General features: G+C 46.9%; 4 protein-coding genes across 4 annotated transcripts in view; 2 read left to right on the forward strand and 2 right to left on the reverse strand.

The window, feature by feature from the left end:
* The first annotated feature begins 753 nt into the window (after positions 1-753).
* Positions 754-8,195, forward strand: LOC128301807 (paternally-expressed gene 3 protein). The gene is made up of 4 exons (XM_053038440.1): positions 754-826; positions 913-1,098; positions 5,344-7,707; positions 7,775-8,195. The coding sequence occupies exons 2-4, from the start codon at positions 1,093-1,095 to the stop codon at positions 8,024-8,026; spliced, it is 2,622 nt and encodes an 873-aa protein (XP_052894400.1). The 5' UTR covers positions 754-826; positions 913-1,092; the 3' UTR covers positions 8,027-8,195.
* Positions 8,196-10,824: 2,629 nt separating this feature from the next.
* Positions 10,825-11,783, reverse strand: LOC128302599 (trypsin-7-like). The gene is made up of 3 exons (XM_053039454.1): positions 11,493-11,783; positions 11,090-11,424; positions 10,825-11,017 (listed from the first exon to the last, which is right to left on the reverse strand). Exons 1-3 carry the CDS (start codon positions 11,781-11,783, stop codon positions 10,825-10,827), a joined length of 819 nt encoding a protein of 272 aa, XP_052895414.1.
* A 2,216-nt stretch (positions 11,784-13,999) lies between these two features.
* On the reverse strand, positions 14,000-16,158 carry LOC128300775 (40S ribosomal protein S4). The gene is made up of 3 exons (XM_053036965.1): positions 16,093-16,158; positions 15,325-15,583; positions 14,000-14,722 (listed from the first exon to the last, which is right to left on the reverse strand). Exons 1-3 carry the CDS (start codon positions 16,093-16,095, stop codon positions 14,196-14,198), a joined length of 789 nt encoding a protein of 262 aa, XP_052892925.1. The 5' UTR covers positions 16,096-16,158; the 3' UTR covers positions 14,000-14,195.
* A 474-nt stretch (positions 16,159-16,632) lies between these two features.
* Positions 16,633-21,356, forward strand: part of LOC128302816 (serine/threonine-protein kinase Nek8) — a 33,342-nt gene continuing 28,618 nt past the window's right edge. Inside the window, exons 1-7 of the mRNA XM_053039666.1 lie at positions 16,633-17,474; positions 17,536-17,819; positions 17,878-18,170; positions 18,233-18,350; positions 18,414-19,047; positions 19,108-19,242; positions 20,255-20,358. Of these exons, the coding sequence (XP_052895626.1) occupies positions 16,758-17,474; positions 17,536-17,819; positions 17,878-18,170; positions 18,233-18,350; positions 18,414-19,047; positions 19,108-19,242; positions 20,255-20,358 (2,285 nt within the window). The 5' untranslated portion in view covers positions 16,633-16,757. The remainder of the gene's footprint in view (positions 17,475-17,535; positions 17,820-17,877; positions 18,171-18,232; positions 18,351-18,413; positions 19,048-19,107; positions 19,243-20,254; positions 20,359-21,356) is intronic.

Here is a 21,356-nt window from a genome sequence, read left to right on the forward strand (position 1 = left end):
TGTCACCCAAAAATGTCCTTCCATCGGGTGCATTTTGCTGCGATGATGCAATGCACCTCTTTTCCACATTACCAGAAATCCAGTCATCCAGTTCCTAACACGCGACGAATCTTGCTGCGACAGAATGGTGAGTTTACGGGGGGCTAGTAAAACCGAACCAAGCACACCAAACCGTACCACAAGCACGACCCACCAAAGCGCACGCCTTTCGCAGTGTGCCGAAGCAGCCTCCCTGTGGCCCGATCGCAGAAGCGGTGGGGAGTTGCGAACGAGATCACTTTCCACTTCGCGGATCGCATTTGACCCCGCATCCGAGACGCGCTGGTAAGGGAAGTTTGCGCCGCGAACGATCGTACAGTGCACGATCACGGCAGCGCTTGTGTTTGTGTAGGTGCGTTCCGTCCAGGAAGGATACGCACCACGATCCAGCTGCGAAACGAGAGTAGCCGAACGCCATACGCACCGGTACCACCCCCCTCGGTACACGGGGCCCTCCCCGAGAACCTTTCTGACGGGGACGAGATTCCGCACGCGCGGTGAGAAAAACGGCGCACGAGCCACCCTGCGTGCGCACGGGCTGGTAAAATGGAGTGGGAAGTCTAGACTCCAAGCGGTTTGGTGCTGTTCTGTTCCCACAGTTGACGGGCGTTCCTTTTCGGGTGACCGGGTGACACTTCGGTGGTATAAAAGGGACCGGTGGGCTAGGCCGACCATTCAGTAGTAGTGTAGTAACGGCTGTACGCTCTATGTAGAGCAAAACTTGCAAACCACGTACAAGGACCTCCGAAACGGCCCGTGCAGCGACTGGCATTTTCAAAAACCCCTGGTACGGATCCGGAACCGTAACGGCACGGTGGATACATCAGTGATTTTGGTTTTTGCTCAGTGCCTGATCTTTCTCGTTTATTTCAGTGTGCAATTGTTGTTGTGTAGGTGTGCGAGCGCGTGTGTGTTTGCGTGTATGACCTCAAGGATCCGGTGGTGAATCCTCGTGTGCTTGGTGCATTCCCACAGGGTGTCTGTTCCATCCCGGGTGTATAACCTGCGGCATAGCGTTTACTTGCAAAGTGTAATTGTGTGACTAGCAACGACATGAAGGTGAGTGCCTGCGGCAAGTAAAAGAGGACTTTCGTTACTGTGGACATTGAGGATGTGTGGTCTAACATCAGTGAGAGTGATGGAATGGCTGGAAGATAAAGGTGTTGGACTTGTGTAAATTGCAATGAACTCTTCTTTACCAAGAGAACTATGAAAATGTGGCCATTTGTCCATCAGGAACATTAGAAGTACACGCTATCGGTGATGTACAGAGTGCAAAAAGTGTCTCACTTCCAACATTCCAACTCCACGCTAATCGGGTCATTGGGTTCCAGTTGACCTCCGCTATAAAGAGCGGTGGACGTCAGTACGTTCCGGTTCGAGCGACGTTTCCGAAGCTGCACTTTTCGGAGATCCTGACGGGCAGGAATCCGAATCCAGATCGCATTGGTCGGTCCGTAAATGGTGCTCGACGCTTAATTTCACGGCTAGCACGGATTAACGTGGGCCAGAGAGGCCCACCGTGATCACGCGACCCGGCAGTGATCTAATTCACGCTGCACGCCGTCCAAGAATCGTGCACCGTGCGCGATTCAATGAAATCGAGAGTAACGATAGTAACGCTCCCAGCTCGAGGCCATCCGACCCGACACGAGCCCCGGTTGCGTTGTCGGTCGCGATGCCCTCGGGCACCCGTCATACGGTCAACCGACCACCACCATCGTCCGTTCGCGGGCTCCTCTACGCGAGCATCGCTACGCACCGTACGTACAGGTTGCGTACAGGAGTGCGTTAGAAAAACGAAAAAAAAAACGAAAACATATCGCTTTAAAGATTCGAATCTGATATAACGCCATCACCCACCTTGCACCAGCATCCAAACTCCTCAACAGTGGACGCGCAACCTGATTCTAGGGTCTCGTGTTTTTTTTCTCCCACCACTCTCGGGCTTACTTGCTGCTCATACGTACGACCGAACGGAAAGTGAACGCGATGGAAACCGCGGGCCCGGTTATGTAAAGCAGCAAGGCGTTGGTGCTGGACAAGTGCCAGCAGTACCAGCCCGATAACCTTACAGCTGCCGCACATCGAAAGTATTAGTCATGTGGGGCGGAGTACTGTTTGCGTTTTTTCCGACCCAGTCCGGACTTGCATCTTGCAATGCACTGCCAATGAGTTGCAATATTTTAAGACCCACCCATTAAACCGTGCACCAAGCACGGGGCGTTCTTGAAGTTGAAGTTCTGAACCGTTCAGCACTTCCCGCTATTGTATGGGGGGTTTGTCACCGAGATTTACGGTTACCCATTTATTACCCCGGTAGGTGTAGGTCGCCCAACAGGAACAGGGGTAAATTATGGGTGGCTTTTGGCACGGTGCACGATCGGTGATCGATGACAAATTTTACCGCCCGTGTATATCCGGTTGGCAAAGACGGCAAGTGTACAACACATTAGGGGATGCTGCAGGTTGCCGTTGTGATCGATGTGGGAAGAATCCACTCAACGGTGACGTTACAACATCGGACGCATTTATTCTTTTCGGGTGCGAGTTATGCAATTGCTAATGTGCTCGTTCAGCTCGTTATTTCAGCTAATTGTGTTCTAATAATGATATCAGACGCGCGATAGAAATGAGGTCTCACTTCATTATAAGTAAAAAAAACCGCAGACATGTGGTTTCATAATAAAATTGACAAATTGAATTTATTTATTGAACAATTCTAAATTTAATCGTTAGAATTATCACACACTGACCTAGTCATCTGCATTGTTGGGTACTAAGAGGTATTTGATGCCACTCTGGTACATTTAATTTTAAGTGCTACAGCATTTTATTATATATAAAACGCAGAGAACAGTAAAGAACCAATTTAAAAATTGTTTCTATGATTGGTAAATGTCATGTCGTAAAGACGTTAGTGATGCTGGATACGGATTCCATCCAGACTATCAAGTTGGGTGAATCTGATCCCGACTCTTAAATCGGAAATAAGCTGCATTACATCCCAGGTGTACGAAATCTAAACCCACACGGCATGGAACTTTCTAATCCTTCTAAAAACGATTAAAAATTGGGAGCTAGAACATTTCATTTGGCCATCTTCAGAAGTCTAGATATCCTAGATTCCTATTTTACGAATTATATGCAAACATTGATTATTACGGTTGTCTGTGATCCATTTAACGCAAATTCAAACGATATCGAATTCTTTAGAATTTTAATTGTTGACATTTGCGATGCTTAATTTTTCGACGTGATTCTTGCACCCTACAAAACGCAATGTAACCGACCAAAACTGACCCAGGAGCTGCTTCAGGCACTGAAAAGTGTCATGAGAAATTAGACACTTTAGTATGTTAAATACCTTTGTACTTAAGGGATGTTAAGATTAAAAAAGATTATTTTTGCACAAGAAATTTCATTCGCTGGGATGTGATAAGTTATTCTCCATTATGGAGATATAAGGATTCATTAATATTAATCTTTAAGGACTCATTAATCTCTGAAGATGCTTTCATCATGAATCTCTGAGGAGTTAAAATTTTACGAAATTTAATTTTTAAGGTTCTGAAATAAAACTTCCATACGTACATTTGATGGCTATTATTACCTTAGTATGATTGGTAAAGTCTAATATTTCCTGTTAAATTAACCTTTAAAATCGAAGATTCGCTAAAGTAAAGTTATTGTCCAGGGAAAAGTTGTGGTGAAGATTATTTAGATATATATTTAGATATATACTGTGGTGAAGATTATTTAGAAGATGCTATAGAATAACTATCCGTACAATCATGAATCCTCAGCAGTTCATAAATCTTCATATGAACTTGAATCAACTCTTGATTCGAATATTTATTCACTGAAGGTTAATTTGAATAAACTTTCCTTTTTTTTCGTAGCCAGGACTGACTATCCAGTGTTAGAATGAAATGTTATGACCTAGTAGAGCATCACGCGAGGATGTCAATTTATTTTCTCCTTCTCTTGAGAACCTCAAAACTCCGGAAAGCATTCCTTTCCCTACTCGTAGCGGAAGAAATTGTACGAGGGAATGGACTCGTGTGAGATTAGATATCGATCTTGCCATGTAAAGACAGGCCTTGATACCGTTAAAGCACCAGGCTGCTCCATCTCTTCCTTGCTGAAGTTAAGCTTTTAGATTTAAATTTAAAATCTGATTTGATTTGATTAAGCTGTTTTATTACACCGCTCTTTTCTTTTATACCTACTAACTTAGCGGATAGTCAGTCAAACATGAACTAGAGAAATTGTATACGATCGTTAATATGATCTTGAAGGAACAGTAAGCTACCCACTGGTCCATAAAATTTCATTACTCCCATGGACAATCTTGCATGACGTGGCGGGTTGCAAAAGGTGCAATTATCATTCCAGCAAACGTAGCTGCATATCATTATCTATCTATAAATACGCGTCGTATATTTTATTTCAGTTCACCCCGCCAACCACTCAGTAAAATCCACTAGCACACTCTCCAGTTGCAACCCAGTTCAATACCGACCATGGTGAGAACTATCTGGACGGGGTTTGAAATTTAATTAGAAACCAGTTCCTATCTTGCACAGCGTGCTGGTGGTTACTGCTGGAACCAAGAATATTTGGCAAAAGGCTTCGCTGCACGCACCATAAACAGTGCGTCTTAATTGAATCGTCAGCCACCGAAACCCGGGCAACGCTGCCAACGTGAGTGACATTGCGACCGCACACCGAATGTCACATGTTCTTCTTGTAGCATGTGCCCCACCGAAAGTGTTGCCCCTTGTTGTGAACTCCGTCCGTTTCACATCGTTCGATCGGCAGCCACCAATGATCCAATTTGGTCAGACGGGTGTAAAAACAAGTTCGTTAACCAGTTAACCACGGCGTAGCCCGGCGTATAGCGATCAAGATTCGCAAGGCCCTTATGGTCGGGCAAGTGTGGTATGGCATGCGTAACATGATTGGCAGCCGGTGGTATCTCCGGTGGGACGCTCTGCAAGTGGCAGTGGAAAGAGGTCACATATCCCGCTCACAAGACTGCTCAAGAACTCAAACCTTTCGTCTAACCATTCTTCTAACGCCGCTGTCAGAGAACGGGCCCCGAGAGGGGCCCAAGATTACCAAGGTGGGGTACAGTGCAGTACAATAGAGAGAAGTGCTGGACTGGGGTTTAAATAAGGATCGCAAGGTTATCGCGCCAGCATTCCTGATGGGTTACGATGCCATCGATCGCTCGTTCTCATCTCGTTCATGAGTCTTAACTTTGGCCTCTGCCTTTTTGTCTCTTCTCGTCCCATTCAGTTTTTCGCAGCAGTTCTGGTGGCGGCCTGCCTGGCTACATCCAGCTTGGCCAATCCGGCCCCAGACTGTCCCCCGAGCGGGCACGTCCACGGCTACTCCTACCCCGCCCCAACGGTCCAGCTGTCAGTCGGCAAGGCGATCAACTCGGTCAGCGTGACGCCCGGTTTCTCGTCCTACTCCGTCGACGGTGAGGTGAAGTACGCGTCGGTCGGTCCCTCGTACAGCTCGTACGAAGCATCCCCCGCCTACAGCGCGTACGGCGCCTCGGGTGAAGATCTCAAGCTGACGAGCTACGAGGCGGGAGTGAAAACGATCGCTGCCGCACCTGCCGTCACCTACGCCACCAAGTCGGCCGGTGTCGTGTATGCGGACAAGTCGCCTGCCGCTACCTTCGCCTCGGTGGTCCCATCGGTCAGCTATACGAAAACCGTTGCTGCTCCGGCTGTCTATGCTCAGCCTGCTGTCAGCAAGGTGTACACGAGCGATGCCCCGGCTTACGTCACCAAGGAATATCTGCCACCAACCGTCAAGACTTACGCAGCTCCGGCCGTTGCCTCGTACGTAGCTACTCCTGCCGTCACCAAGTATGCCGCCGCACCGGCCGTCTCGTCGTACGTAGCCACCGCACCGGTCGTCAGCAAGTATGTGGCCGCCGCTCCGGCCGTCACCTATGCGGCTGCCCCAGTCGCCAAGGTTGCTACCGCTAGCTACGCCAGCTATGCTCCTGCCGCCAAGGTCGCTACCTATGCCGCTCCGGCTTACGGTTATGCACCAGCTGCGAAGGCTTATGCCAGCTACGCGCCTGCTTCGTCCTATGCCAGCTACGCGCCCGCTGCGTCCTATGCCAGCTACGCGCCCGCTGCGTCCTATGCCAGCTACGCTCCGGCTACGGCTTATGCCAGCTACACGCCAGCCGCCAAGGTAGCCTCCTACACACCGGCCGTTGGTTACGCTGCCTATGCGCCAGCTGCCAAGGTCGCTTATGCTGCTCCGGCTGCCAGCTATGCCAGCTCTTACGCCACCACCTCCAAGCTGGCCTATGCCGCGCCCGCTCTCACCAAGACCGTCGTGTCTGCGGCTGCTCCCGCCGTAGCCTCGTACTATGCCGCACCCGCCGTCACGAAGTACTCGGCGGCACCGGCCGTGTCCACCGCTTACGTATCGACTCCGACCGTCACCAAGTACGCCACATCCGCTGCCTATGCCCCGGCCGTCTCCAGCTACGTAGCACCGTACTCCGCCCATGCCTACACACCCGCCGTCAGCAAGTACGTATCCACGCCGGCCGTCTCATCGTACTACGCTACCCCGGCCGTCTCGAAGGTAGTGTCCAGCCCGGCGTACGCCTCGTACGTCTCTGCTGCCCCAGCTGTGGCCAAGGTTGCCGCCGTCCCGGCCGTCTCTACTGCTTACGTTTCGGCTCCGGCCACCGTCACCAAGACTGCTTACTCTGGTGCCTATCTCGCCGCTCCAGCTGTTGCTAAGGTGGCCACATCTTACGGTCCGGCCGTAGCTTCCTACAGCACCGGTCCTGCCGTGTCGGCTTACAGTACCGGTTCCGCATACTCGTCGTACTCGGCCGCTCCGGCCGTTGCTGCCTACAGTGCCAGTCCGGCTTACTCCAGCTACTCGGTCAGTCCGGCCGTTTCCAAGGTCTACTCGACCCCAGCCGTCGCTTCGTACAGTGCCGTCCCTGCCGTTTCCAAGGTCTACTCGACCCCAGCCGTCGCTTCGTACAGTGCCGTCCCGGCTGTTTCCAAGGTCTACTCGACCCCAGCCGTTGCCACGTACAGTGCCGTCCCGGCCGTTTCCAAGGTCGTTGCTGCGCCAGCCGTAGCTGCGTACAGTGCCGTCCCAGCCGTTTCCAGTGTATATTCGTCGCCAGCCGTCGCATCCTACAGTGCCGTCCCGGCTGTTTCCAAGGTCTACTCGACCCCAGCAGTTGCCAGCTACAGTGCCGTCCCGGCTGTCTCCAAGGTGTACTCATCCCCGGCCGTCGCTGCGTACAGTGCTGGACCGGCCTATTCTTCCTATTCGGTTGCTCCGGCCGTCTCGAAGGTTCTGACCACGCCCGCCGTCGCTGCGTACAGCGCCGGACCAGCCTACTCCGCCTATTCGGTCGCGCCAGCCGTCACCAAGTACGCCACGAGCGCGGGTGCCTACGCTAGCTACGCCACGTCCGGAGCCACTCACGGCTACTATGCCGCCGGTCCAGCGGTATCGTCCGCGCACTACGATGGCTACCGTTATGCAGCCGCTGCTCCCGCACTTACCACGGCCTACACTGCCCCTGCCACCGTAGTCAAAACCGTCGCTCCGACCACCGTCGTCAAGACTGTCGCTGAAAAGTACCTCGATCACTACGTAAGTATAGCGTCAGATCTGGCACTTCCGAACACCGCCACTCAATTTTGGTTTCATCCCGTACCAGGACGATAATGCTCGCTACGCGTTCGAGTACGGCGTGAACGACCCACTGACCGGTGACATCAAGCACCAGAAGGAGGAACGCGACGGCGATGTCGTGCGCGGCCAGTACTCGCTGGTCGAACCGGACGGTAACGTGCGCACGGTCGATTACTACGCTGACTGGGCCACCGGTTTCCATGCCACCGTCACCAACAGTCGGGACCAGGTGCACGCCACGAAGGTTCTCGGCAAGCGCGACACCGTGAAGGCGTAAAAGTCCGCTGTCAGGGAGAAGCGATCGCGTTACGCTGTTGTTTCACTGTACAGAACGTCCTGCACCCGTCACGTCACATCATTCAGCCACCCCCATTCCTGAACGATCCCATCCGAAATGGGCGACCAGTTCCCTCGTGCAAAACACGCGCGAGTTGGAAGTAGCTTAATAGTACACGACCGAGGTCACAAGTCGTTGGTCATTTTTTGTTTTGTTTTTCATTGTTGCGTTTCGTGTTTAATGTTTATTCACGCACATAACACAATCTCTCCGCCCTTTTTGTACATTGCTGTGAGAATGCGTCCCAAAAAAAGGACACGCAAGCGAAGCGAATAGATGGTTTCAAACGGTTTGCACTTTGTTTGGTTCTGTATTTGTACTACAACTATTTATTTTCGATAAGTGCGGTGCGTTCGGCAACTGCACCCAGCCAGACATCGATCGTATCGTTCTGTTAGGAAAGCACCGAGCGGGTCATCATCGAGAAACCCTCGCGCGTTGTGAGTCCCGCGAATGGTAGCGCAACTGCTTGAACGCAACACTTCATTCGCTCTGTTTGACTCTTTGTAAATATACACCTTATGATACACCCTATCGTTCTCACAAAAACCGAAACTCACGATCCGTCGCGATCCGTGGCCCGTTTTCTTTTACCTTGTCGATCACAATCCCATCCATCTCATCACGGCCGTGTGTCCCAAAACCCGGCTAAACTGTGCAGGGACGTACCGAGCTGTTCTATCATCCCGTACCTCATTCCAGGACATCCATCAGGACACTTGCCGGACAGCCGTTGGAAAGTGCGCGCGCCCCCATGTTATCTTTGTGATAGAAGTGTCATACAAATATATGTATTTTATTACTCTTTTTTTAAAACATACACTTCAATTCATAACTTACGAAAGGGGTTGAACTTTACTACACGCAGAGGCAGCAATTTATATCACATCGCTTGTGTTTCCAGATCATCACAAAAAAAAAGAATTAAGTAGTTGTTGTTTTTTATGCTTTCGGAACCCATCATTCATAGGAACCCAGTACTACTAGTGTAGGGTATTTTCATTTTCATTTCATTTTCATTTGTTTATTCTATCTGCCACGGCGGGTTTAACAGAAAAAATGCTTAGGACTAAAACTCAAGTAAACCTAACGAGTAGAAACGTACAATGGATCAGAGAGGACACGCAGGAATACAAGATTAGGGAAAGCATATGATCGAATATTGAGGCCGGAATGCAGCAAGAGATTAATAAAAATCAAACAAATTAGCCATTGCATTCGTGGAGAAGGCATTCGTGGAGGGGATCATTGTTGCCCAACTGCGTAGGATGTCTAGCAACAGATATAGGAGGACGTAGATAATGGGACGAGACATACAGGTTAATAGAGGAAAGAAGATGAGGGACATCAACTTCATTCGACAGGCCAGAAGTAATGAATGCTGCTTGAACCTTGATTCGACGAGGTTCCAGCAAGTCGAGACCAAAGAGTTGTAGGCGCACAGGATAGGGAGGAAGCTCCGAACTCTTTCAAATCTAAAGATGGAAGTGGTAAAGGAAGGTGACCACACAATATTTGAAAACGCTAGAATCAGTCTGACTAGACTACATTACAGAGCTCTCAAACATAAAAATCAAATTCAATGCGGCTGAGGAGAACAAGTGTACCAAAGGTCTTATTTACCAAGGATCTGCGACAAGGAGATGGGCTAGCGTTGTCTATTCTTCAACCCAGCGTTAGAGAGAGCCATCCTCGACTCGGGGGCATCCTTGCATACGCTGATGACACAGACATCATTGGTTTACGACTCTCCTACGTAGCACATGCTTACCAAAGGATTGAGCTGGCGGCAAGAAACGTCGGGTTGAAGATTAACGAGGCAAAACCCAAGTTGAAGTTGAATCCTAAAGTACTCAGGGGTAACGTACAAATAGATGAGCGCACTTTCGAAGTCGTCCTAAACTTCACCTATCTTGAGTTAAAAGTCAGCACCGACAATAACATCGATGTTGAGATACGCGTTAGGGTGCTAGCTGCTATCCGGTCATTCTACTGTCTGAGGAAACTTCTCCACTCAAAACACCGCGACGATTGAAGGGACTATATAGAACTTATACAGTTCCAGTACTCACATACACCTATGATGCATGGACTTTGCCCAAAACTGATGAAACCCTTTTAACCGCGTTCGTGAGGAAGATAATTTTTAAGATGAAGAGCTCTGCAAGCTGCACGTTGAACTCACTGTCGTACAGTGAATTAGACTCGCCAGGCTCCGGTGGAGTGGCCATTGTGATTCTGTATTTCTACCGAAAAAGGATAATACACTTTTTTGCAATAACATGCACTGCCTTGTTTATTCCCAGTCCAATCTATACTGCCTGCTGGGCAATTTTCAATCAACTCATTCTCCTTGTGGCACTCATCTCTAAAATCCCTCGGTTATGTTATGAGAATAATGCCGAACGACACAGAGCGTTTAGTCGTTTTAGGTCGTCCACGTGGACAGAGGAGGCGTCGTGAGCTCAATTTGAGATGGAGCGATTGCGTCCGTCAGAAATGCTGTGATTATGGCTTGGCTGACAACGGCAGCATGCCAAGTCCGTGAAGCGGTTGTAACGCCGGATAAGTAAGTAAATATTCTATTCCTGTTATAGATTAACTCTAACGCTAACTTTTAATTGTAATCGACACTAAATTTTCCATTGCAGTAGTTACACGATCATCAAATAAAGTATGAAAAATTAGGTTTTTTTAATTGAATATGTTTTAATTAGTTTACATCTATATAAATAATTTTACACATTTGCACTGTCACGAATAAAAGCACGAACACTTGGGGCGGCCACACGAGCGTACACTCCCGGAAGGTTGCCCAAGCAGAGGGGCGATCCCCAGGAGACGATACCGATCTGACGTCCGTTGTTGGTCAGCGGGCCACCACTGTCCCCGTTACAAGCATCGCGTCCCGGTTCGCTGGCACAAATCATGCTAAAGTTTGCAGAATAAATTACAACCAAAATGTTAGAATTTCGCACTTATCTCCCGTGGTCCGGTACTTACTTATCGGTAACACTGGCTGCGCCCCACACGCCGCGACAACTTTCCTGCGAGATAAGCGGTACCTCGGCCGCCATCAAGTTTATCGGCAGCGCACCGATGGCGCTGGTCAATCCCCATCCCGAAACGAAGGTACGTGTACCCTCCGGGTAGTCAGTGCCCTCGGGTGCTAGTGGAATCGGGGCAATGTTCGCACCAACGAACGACGTCGTGATGCGGATGACACACACATCAAAGTCGAGGCTGCCGTCCGTGTACGACGGATGGTTGATGATCTCTGCCGCTTGGAATACGATACCTCCGGCCGTGCGGTCAGTACTTCCACCGCGAAGAGTGATCTGTTCAATTGTTTTAAACCACTCGATCAATGGCGAATGTCCAACTAGGTGCAAACCACACTACCTACCGCCGTTACTGGAGGAGCCGGGAACGTACAATGGGCGGCCGACAGGGCAAAGTTGCTCGAAATTACCGACGCACCGCAAATGTGGGCACCATTCTGACGTAGCGACAGCTGATACGGAAAGTCGGCAATGTTTGCCTCGAATCCACCGACAATTCGCTCATTAGTGGGAGGTGCAATCGGTAGCACCAGTCCGCGCGGAAGACGACGCTTCGTCAGATACAGATCTTCCTCCCAGCTGGCCAAACTGCTGCCAACCAACAGCGCCACAACGAGCAACGTTTTCAGCGCCATCCTTTTACCCTACGAATACACGATCGCAAATTGTCCACGACTGAATAGGTGTGAGCTGGGTTTGGACGTATTCTACTTAAATATTCCCGTGCCGAAGCGAGAAAGCTGATAAGATATGTAATAAGGTTGGACCTGTTTCTAACGCACAATACCCACCGGTAGCTGCAGGATGGGAAATCCTTCTACGTCAGGTGTATTGTAATCGGAATCGATTATTGTCGGGCATATCTTATCGCGCTTTTGGGAACGAACCGTACCTCAAACATTCTTAATCCTGATTAGTTGATGTCCGATACGGTCATATTAACGTTTTTGCACAGTATGTCACTAATGTAGTAGTTTGCGATATGAATATTTGGATCATTACTAAGTTTTAAGAAAATATATTATATTACTTATACAGATCACCTATCCTCCTTTTTACAGCACTGACACAACTGACGATCCAGCAAAGGCGATTGGAAAAAAGAATAAACTCGAGAAATGTGGCAACCACCCCAAAGTCGCAGGGCCAAAAAAAAGGAGAATTTTAAACGTATGACAATTGTGGATATACTTCACTTCATATAAATTTGATTTTCATTTGTTCCTATCTGATTGAAATAATATTCCAAAGTTTAGTACGATCTCCCCTTACGTATCAACATTAATCACAAAAACACGAATGTCGCATTGAATTAGCATGGTTGAGAAACACTGGCCAACGGAATACCATCGAACACGTGCACCGTTCGATTGGTAAAAAGTATAAAGATTGTTATAACGCTCTAATATTAATGTGTTCGAGTGATGCGATCATTTCTTTTGAAAAGTGTAACAACACTGACATATTTCCTTTTTAAAACACCAATTCAATACATTTGCATGCATTTACATGGACGATTTTACGAAGATCTCTTCGATCTTAAGCGTTTATATTGTCAATCTGTGTGCCTATCTGTAATGATTTTACAATGATTTTTTTTGTAAAGATTTTCGGAAACCAGTTCTTGTTCATCGGGAACTTTGGACAAAACGTAACATCTTGAGACCAAATAATTATGTTTTTCCTCAAGAAATTTGTTGTTCATTCCCAGCAAGTACCAAGCATGTAAGCCTTCGGGTAAAACCTCGACAATACATATCAATTACCGGACGGTTGTGATAAACACCAACACCAACTATACAAGCCACCCTTTTACAAAAACAATCTTAGGTTGTTCAAAAAACAACCCATCCTATGTTATGATTCACATTCGCAGGTGCTAGTCTGAGCACGTGTAAAGTAACGTAACATGAATCGAACACCACGCGCCATTCTCGCGTCATACGCAACACAATAAATCCATTCAAATTCGTTGCATGTCTCGGAACAAATATTTACGTCTACCAGGAGTCCTCTACGCAATAAAAATTTTCTTTATGATGATTATCCACCGTAAGAAACCTCAACGCTAAACGGTCTCGAATGAGATCGTTCTGTTTATGTCTGTTCTGTTTTTGGTATAAATAGGGTAATTTCTGCAACCGATCATCATTAGTTCTGTTGTACACAAACGCATAACTGCAACCTAAAAAAAATGGATCTTAAATTCCTATTCGCGACGTTCTTCGCCCTGTTGGCCGCGGCTATGGCACAAGCTCCGGTAAATTCCGTCGAATCTGCAGAATCCGCTGCCTCGACCTCCAACGAGTCGTAAATCACGGAAAAGGATCGGACCGAATTGGCTAACAAATACGGATAAACGAACAATGTAAACGGAACGAACGGAAATAAAGCAAATAATATAAATTAATCAATCAAAATGGTCTGTTTTGTTTTGTTCCTGGTCTTTCCATTCTGGGTTTTGAACACAGTTGAGAATGTGATACTGTCGTGGCCGTATGGTTGCGTTCGATCCTTGGCAGATACTACACCACTTAATCCATTGCACGAGCATATTCCGCAGTCCTATGCCTTGTACCGATGGGAATATTGCCGAGCTGTTGGAACATAATCGTTGTAGATTCTGACTCTACCAAACACTTTCATTAACGGGTTTCATTAACGTTTCCCATACATTCGACCGGTGAAAGATACGGTTCATAAGAGATGATTGCAGGACAAATTCTCGGCGTTGAGCACTGCTGACCTATAATCTACATTCTACAACTTTGATTGCAGCTAACATCTAAAGAGGACGCCAAAATATATTTCACACTTTTTTCCGATTCCTATTGGAATTACTCTTATCTTCGAAACAATAGCCAACATGTTTTGTTGTATATTCTAGGATTTATTATGTTCCAGCATTTAAAACGAGATGTAGACATTCAATACGGAACACATTCTTCCTTCTTCGATCGAACCCACACACGGAATTGTTCGCCCTGGCCATTCCCTTCCAGCCAGCACCACATTACACATACAGATTACGGATGAGCTGCGGCTTCTTACTGGGCAGCCTTGTTGGCCAGTCGTCGGTCTCGCTCCTCTGCAATGGTCAGCTTCACACCCTTGCCCTTCGGCAGCGAGATGTACGCCTTCGTGCCCTTGCCGATGATGAACACGTTTGAGAGACGCGTCGCGAACACATGTCCGGTCGTATCCTTCACGTGCACAATCTCGAACGATCCCGGGTGCTTCTCGCGCAGGATCACCGTACCGCAACGACCCAAATTTCTTCCGCCCGTGATCATGCACAGGTTGCCCGGTTCGAACTTCAGCACGTCCAGCACCTTGCCGGTGGCAATGTCGTACTGGATCGAGTCGTGCTGGTGAATGACCGGGTCCGGGTAGCGGATGGTGCGACCGTCGTGCGTCAACAAGTACGGCACACGTTTCGGTCCAATCTGGACGCGCTTCACCTTCAGCAGCTTGTACTTGGCTTCCTCGCTGGTAATGCGATGTACAGTGAAGCGACCCTTCACGTCGTAGATCAACCGGAAGTATTCACCAGTCTTATGGATGTTGATCACATCTAAAATGAGAACAGAAAAGCATTGTTATCAAACTTAGTTTGATGGCTATAGATATTACAACAATATTCTCCATCATTAATGTTATTGATACAGCTATGCTATAATGAGACCGTCGGTGGAGTATGTTTGCTCTGGCCAAATTTTTGACAGGCGATCCCTTTTGTTTCGCAGCAGCTTCGAATAGGCCATTCGATGTATCAACATCAACATGAACATTTTCCTTTACAAAATGCATCGTTTTCTTCAGTTTGTTGTCTGTGTTTTGCGCGACACCGAACCAAACCACGATCACACCCAATGGTTGACACGCAAATGAAACACTGCAGAGTTTGTTTTGCGCAAATATTTCTTGACACTTTGTTCACGTATCATGCGCTGTTCCTATCTTAATTATGTTACTGGATAGGCTATATCCTTTAATTCGAAAGCCTCCAGTGACCGTCAAGATAGAAGATTCGTTCTCGGCCAGCTTTTTTGACAGGCGTCGCTCATTAATTTCGCTAACCCGCTTCGATAAGGCCATACCGCAAACAACCGTACTGCCACTCATGCTGAACAGTCCCATAACCACCTTTCTTAGCAAAGGAACAACGATACGTACCCATGAAACCGGCAGGATAGTTCGGGTCGGTGCGTACTTTGCCGTCAATCTTGACATGACGCTGCATCACGATCTTCGTGACCTCGCTGTTGGTCAGTGCGTACTTCAGACGGTTACGCAGGAAAATCACCAGCGGCAGCGATTCGCGCAGCTTGTGTGGGCCGGTGGACGGACGCGGCGCGAAGGTACCGCCGGTCTTGTCCAACATCCATCCTCGTGGAGCATTTAAACGCTTCAAATGTTTCTTCGGACCGCGCGCCTGAAAAACACAAGAAAAATTAGTCTGATTAGTATCGCGCGAAAACAAAATTAAAACATTTTCTGACCGGGCTGGAGTGAACGAATTGGTCTTCTGATGGCGCTGTCTCTTAACCTACCAAAGCCCTTTGTAAAGACTATCCAAGGAACACCGGTTTCTTCAAAACAGTTCCCCATCACAACTAGTCCAACACATAACGCATCTGCAGCTTTTGCCTATATGTTCGTCTTCTCCGCAGGAAGTTCTTCCGCGCACAGCTCGGAAAGCATCATTCACGAACATGTGAAACGTCTGCGGCATTCGTTCGTCCGGCATTACAAATATCAACAATGTGGCACCTTGGTATCGTTATTTCTTCACACAAAACCACCGCTCGTACTCTTCAAACACGATCAACGTAACCTACGCAGTGTTGGGCATTTGTCGATGGTAAGTTGAGAGGCCGCTACGGGTATTTACCAGGCCAAATTCCGATTTATTCACTCCAAAATCCCGCACACGTTACTTACCATCTTGATAGTTCAGGGCGAAAAGAAAACCTCAAACGACACAATGCCGGAAGTTGTCAAAGTGCGTTCAGTGGTTGACAGTATTGCAGCGCCATCTACCGACGATTTACGAGTGATTTGTTGTTTGTTTATAATGTTTTTAATTTTCCACATTCGATGCATAACTGTTCTAAAAATTATTATAAGAGTTTCCTAAAACAGTTCTTCTTAGCTTCGTACAGGTTTTTGGAAAATGCGACGTTTTTTTGCAAACTGACAGCACAAGCTTTTTCGTGTCAGCGAGGATTATTATAGTTTTTTCACTGGACTATTAGCTGTCACTCGATAAAGTTTGTTTTGAAAGTAACGTTAATTGAACGTTTCCGGGAACATTCCACTTTAAAATAGCAGCGACTGGGCTAAAAATGATATTATTAAATACTGAAAAGATTCAAACACTTTCCGCATACAAATTTTCACCAAAAATGTTTTTCAGTTGTGATTTTAAACATTTGTTTACATACGGACATTTACACAATGAGCGCTCTTGCGCTGTACGGTAAGCTCAATTTAGATATCCATGGCAATGATAAGCCCACAACAAATCAGTTTACACGAGTAGTTTCGAGCAATCGTTTATTAGTTGTGTAAAAATTAAAAGCAGTAAGTTTTGTTATTCTGCTCCCATGGAACTTAAAGAAATACACCGTACCCGTTCGCGCGAACCAACACAATCGGCAACAACCGAGGACCTATCAGTGTTAAGTCGATTTCAAAATCTAACTCTGTTCGTCGAAAACCCGACCCAGCAGGAAACGTTTACATCCGATGTTCCGAAAAAGGCTGAGGAGCAACAGCATCAGCAGGAGCATGTGCTTGACCTGACCGGTTACCGAAAACTTCGATCAGTCGGTCAAGGTTCGTTCGGTGTCGCCATGCTTTACGAACGACAGTCCGATGGGCAACAGGTTGTCATGAAGCAGATAGCCCTTAGCAATCTCGCCAAACCAGAACGCGAGATGGCCATGAACGAGGTGGAGGTGTTCTCGAAGCTTCACCATCCCAACATCATTGCCTACCTTGGATCGTCCGTGCGCGGTGATCTGCTGTTGATCGAGATGGAGTACGCGGACGGTGGAACACTCGCGCAGATGCTAGCCGAACGCAATCAAAGCGAACCACTGCCAGAACGATTAGTGCTGAACATGTTTGAACAGCTGACCAGTGCCATAAGCTACATGCATTCGCAGAACATTCTGCATCGCGATCTGAAAACAGCCAACGTATTTTTGCATGGCAAGGGCACAGTAAAGGTTGGTGACTTTGGTATCTCCAAGATCATGAACACCAACGTGCATGCGCAAACAGTGCTGGGTACTCCATACTATTTTAGTCCGGAAATGGTAAAACGATGAGACATCTTGGTGCGATCGTTCCACACTAATCGATCTTCTCGTATTTCAGTGTGAAGGAAAGGAGTACAATGAGAAGAGTGACGTTTGGGCCCTGGGCTGCATTCTCGGGGAAATGTGCTGCCTGAAGAAAGCATTCACGGCTACAAACCTTTCCGAGCTTGTCGGCAAGATCATGATGGCCGACTATGTTCCGCTTCCTAGCAACTATTCGGAATCCTTGGGCCATGTTTTGGGATTAATGTTTAAAATCGATCCGATCGCACGGCCCTCTGCTTCGGAACTGTTACAGTATTGGGTTCCGTACATCTATAGGAACCTGGGATCTATGGAAGGGTAAGGCAAGAAAGCAAGATTTTCGATACATAAAAGTATCATAACATTCGTGTCACAGTTTTCAGTACGAAAGCCATTCTTCGAACACAAATAATACCGAATCGTTGGCTACTAAACTACAGAATAGATATCCGCTGGTGGAAGACAATACTAGCTCAGCGGTTTGCGGAGAGCGATCAACAGCCCTGGTGGGAACGGATGTAAACCAATCCCCGCCGGCCGTGCGTACCGTTCTCTATCAATTACATTCATTCGGTACGTCCTCTTCGTTGGCCCCTTTGCATCTACCGCCTACGATAAAAATTAAACAGATAGCATCACGTGGTCAACATTTTGTGGCCGTCATGGAAGGTAATTACACTGAACAAGCTAAACAAATTGTCCACCACTCATGCAATCCTTGTGCGCTTCAGATGGATCGGTGTACAGTTGGGGAGAAGGAGATAAGGGACAGCTGGGCCATGACGCACTCGAAACATGGCATCACATTCCCATGCGAATCCACGCAATCAAGCAGCGTAAAGTAGTTAGGTAAGCAAAACTGTGAATATTCTTACTGCAGAATAGTAGTAACATAAGTTCTGCTGCTTTTAGTGCTGCTGTCGGTGACGGGTTTACCATTCTTTGTACTGCTTCCGGCACACTGCTGGCATGTGGCGATAATAGCAACGGTTGTCTAGGACAAGGCAATAAGGCTTCACTGCTGGTACCGAAACAAATAGTCAAACTGGAGCACATTCCCATCGTCCAGGTGGCCAGCGGTACCATGCACGTTCTGGCCCTCACCGAAGGGGGCATCGTGTACAGTTGGGGCAGCAGCAGCAACGGTGCATTGGCACTTGGCAAGCGCATTCACGTGGCCTTAGAACCGGAACGTATCATATTGCCGCAGTTGGTACAGAACGTCCGGGAGGTATATGCTGGACCGGACTGTACTGTTCTCATCACACGCCAGGGAGACTGCTACTGCTGTGGAAGTAATGCTGGCAATCGGCTTGGACTTGGTCGAAAAGTTTCTGGCACCGCCACATTAAGCCCGATCCAGCTCGATGCCAAACGATCGAAAATAATCGCCGTCAGTGTGGCGGATACGCACTCGGCATTTCTCCTTGAAGGTGGGTTTTTAATTACGCTTGGCGATAATACAAGCGGCCAACGTGGTGCTGGACATAAATGTGAACTGCTGCAACCGTCGATCGTTCGTGAGCTGCAATCACGATACGTTTTGGTGAGTGATGCTGCCGTTGCTGAAATTGGTCAGTTAATGTACATTACCGTATTTTTGTAGAACGTAAAATGTAGCCAAACATACACCGTTGCAACCACGGACGATAATTGTGTCGTACTCTGGGGAACACGCGTTGGTACACCGGATGGCAATGAAGATTCTAGTGAATCATTTGGAAGAAACAATAATGGACAGGTAAAAACATATTTATTTTATTATTTTTAGTTTATTCTATTATCCTCTTTACATTTATTCTGGTGATATTTACATTTTCCAAAACCATAAGAATGGTTCGCGGCATGTATTGCAAAGTGCATATTTTCGATGTTATCAGAAAGAAATTCTTTGTCAAGGGATCGTCCAACTATTACGTAACCGTGCAATTAGACATACAGCGATTTTTCTCATTACGAAATTTCGCAAAGTAGCTAAATCTTGCAAAAAACCCAAATCTCATTGGAGACAATTCAGCGCCTACTGAGGCAGTCAAATAATTACATCGCCGTTTTTTATATATGAACTTATCATCGCATTTCATCGAATAGCATTGCGAAATTTCGCACTGAGAAAAATCGCTGCATGTCTATTTGCACGGTAACGCTGGAATGTTAGTAGCGGGATGTAATAAATCGTAATGATAGGGTGGTGGAGGAATGGACGGGATTGTTTTAAAGGAGTGGAGTGAGTTGCTGGGAATTTGTTACAATGAAAATTCACATTTTTTTAACATATACACTGAAGAAACTGCTAATCTATAGCTATTTTGCAGACTAGCGCTCCCTTAGTAGTGCATCTTAGATAATTTCCTGTGGTAAATTTGTAATTGAAACTTTGCTGCGTACTGAAATCTCCACACGGAAAAAGGTATATGATATTTTGGGATGCGATAGTTTGTTTCCGCCTGACATAGCTGTGTAGCATTTAATATACCTCGAAACGGATTACGGTTATCTTCTGATACTTAATACAATACACGTGTCGCTCGTACAAGGTCTCGCAGCAAAAGTGAATCAAGGCAAGGCATAAGGCAAGAAACTTGCGATTGGGTGTGCAATCGAGGGTAATCTTTCAAATTTGGCGTTACTTAGTAAACGGATCATCCCTTTTAAGGATTTTTCAAACACTCTAAATTTTAAATACACGAATTATCTGGCTTATACATACGACCACAACGACATATGTTTAACTATTTTGTACATCCCGGCAGAGACCTTCCTTGGCAACGGTTGCCAACAGTACGACGGCGCTAGCAAACATCTTAACCTCTCTCTATAAACACGAGACCATACTAGATCCGACCGACGTACTAGCGTAAGTGAACTTGCAACATTTCATACACACGTTATTTTGCATCAATATTGCACATGTCTGACTTGATATTACCACGTAGGCTGATAAATATTCTATTGTAAATAATTTGCACATTTAAGATATATTACATATTACATAGATAATATTACAAGCTCTACTGAAATAGCTGGGTGCAGATATTCATGACGAAATGGGAATTATCTGCTCATCATGTCAATCTCAAACTGCATGTTTGTTCAAGTGTTTTAAACTGAAGCGTTTGTTGTGTAAGCGTGCAAAAAAGAACCATATCTTCAATGTGTCTCTACTGTGCTTCTGAAACGTTCGAATGCGAGTATAGTCGATTACACGGCCTGCTATTACAAATAGGATAAAAACACTATTTCAATCTACGAAAACACACCTTCATGTCGTGCTTCTCAGTGTAAAGACATTGCATCAACTTCCAAGAAAGATGCTTCACAACTTTATCGTTCTTGTATTTGTGCTTTCCACACTGATCACGGTAAGTAATGACGACAAATCTCAGTCTCGTTTGTGCAGCCGTTAATGAATGGTTTACTTGCAGCCCAAACCACATCGGAACCAACATCAACTAAACCACCGGCCTGCATGAGATTCGAAGTGTATAGAAAAAGTGATAGTGTTTGCGGGGTGACAAGATGCGGTGCCAAAAAACCAATCTGTAATCTGTGCCAATGTACGCTCCTGGATGTTACTGCGCAGAGGGTCACGCGAGAAGTTGTATATTATTTTTTATGTATTCAAATACGGCCATGCCGTATTGGTAAATCTTATATTTTTTATTTCGTTAGAACGGCCTGGCCGTATCGACTTATTTTACCACGTAGCCGGATAGTCAGTCGTTGCTACGGGGGATTGGTCCGGATGGGATTTTGGTCCGATCCGTTCGTGTGAAGACCGGCTCCGCTACCATCATGCCACCGGGCCGCCCCTAAGTCTTATATTATATTATATTATATAAGAAAATATTATCT

This window comes from Anopheles moucheti, chromosome 3, assembly GCF_943734755.1.
Source record: "Anopheles moucheti chromosome 3, idAnoMoucSN_F20_07, whole genome shotgun sequence".
NCBI classification, from domain to species: Eukaryota; Metazoa; Arthropoda; class Insecta; order Diptera; family Culicidae; genus Anopheles; species Anopheles moucheti.

Bases quoted from the DNA above. Each gene is read 5' to 3' on its own strand.
- LOC128301807 (XM_053038440.1), top strand. The intron at 7,708-7,774 runs GTAAGTATAGCG...ATCCCGTACCAG, and splicing joins AAAAGTACCTCGATCACTAC to GACGATAATGCTCGCTACGC.
- LOC128302599 (XM_053039454.1), bottom strand. From the start codon at position 11,783: ATGGCGCTGAAAACGTTGCTCGTTGTGGCGCTGTTGGTTGGCAGCAGT. The intron at 11,425-11,492 runs GTAGGTAGTGTG...ACAATTGAACAG, and splicing joins CGGCTCCTCCAGTAACGGCG to ATCACTCTTCGCGGTGGAAG. The intron at 11,018-11,089 runs GTAAGTACCGGA...TGCAAACTTTAG, and splicing joins GCAGCCAGTGTTACCGATAA to CATGATTTGTGCCAGCGAAC.
- LOC128300775 (XM_053036965.1), bottom strand. The intron at 14,723-15,324 runs GTACGTATCGTT...TTCTCATTTTAG, and splicing joins CTATCCTGCCGGTTTCATGG to ATGTGATCAACATCCATAAG.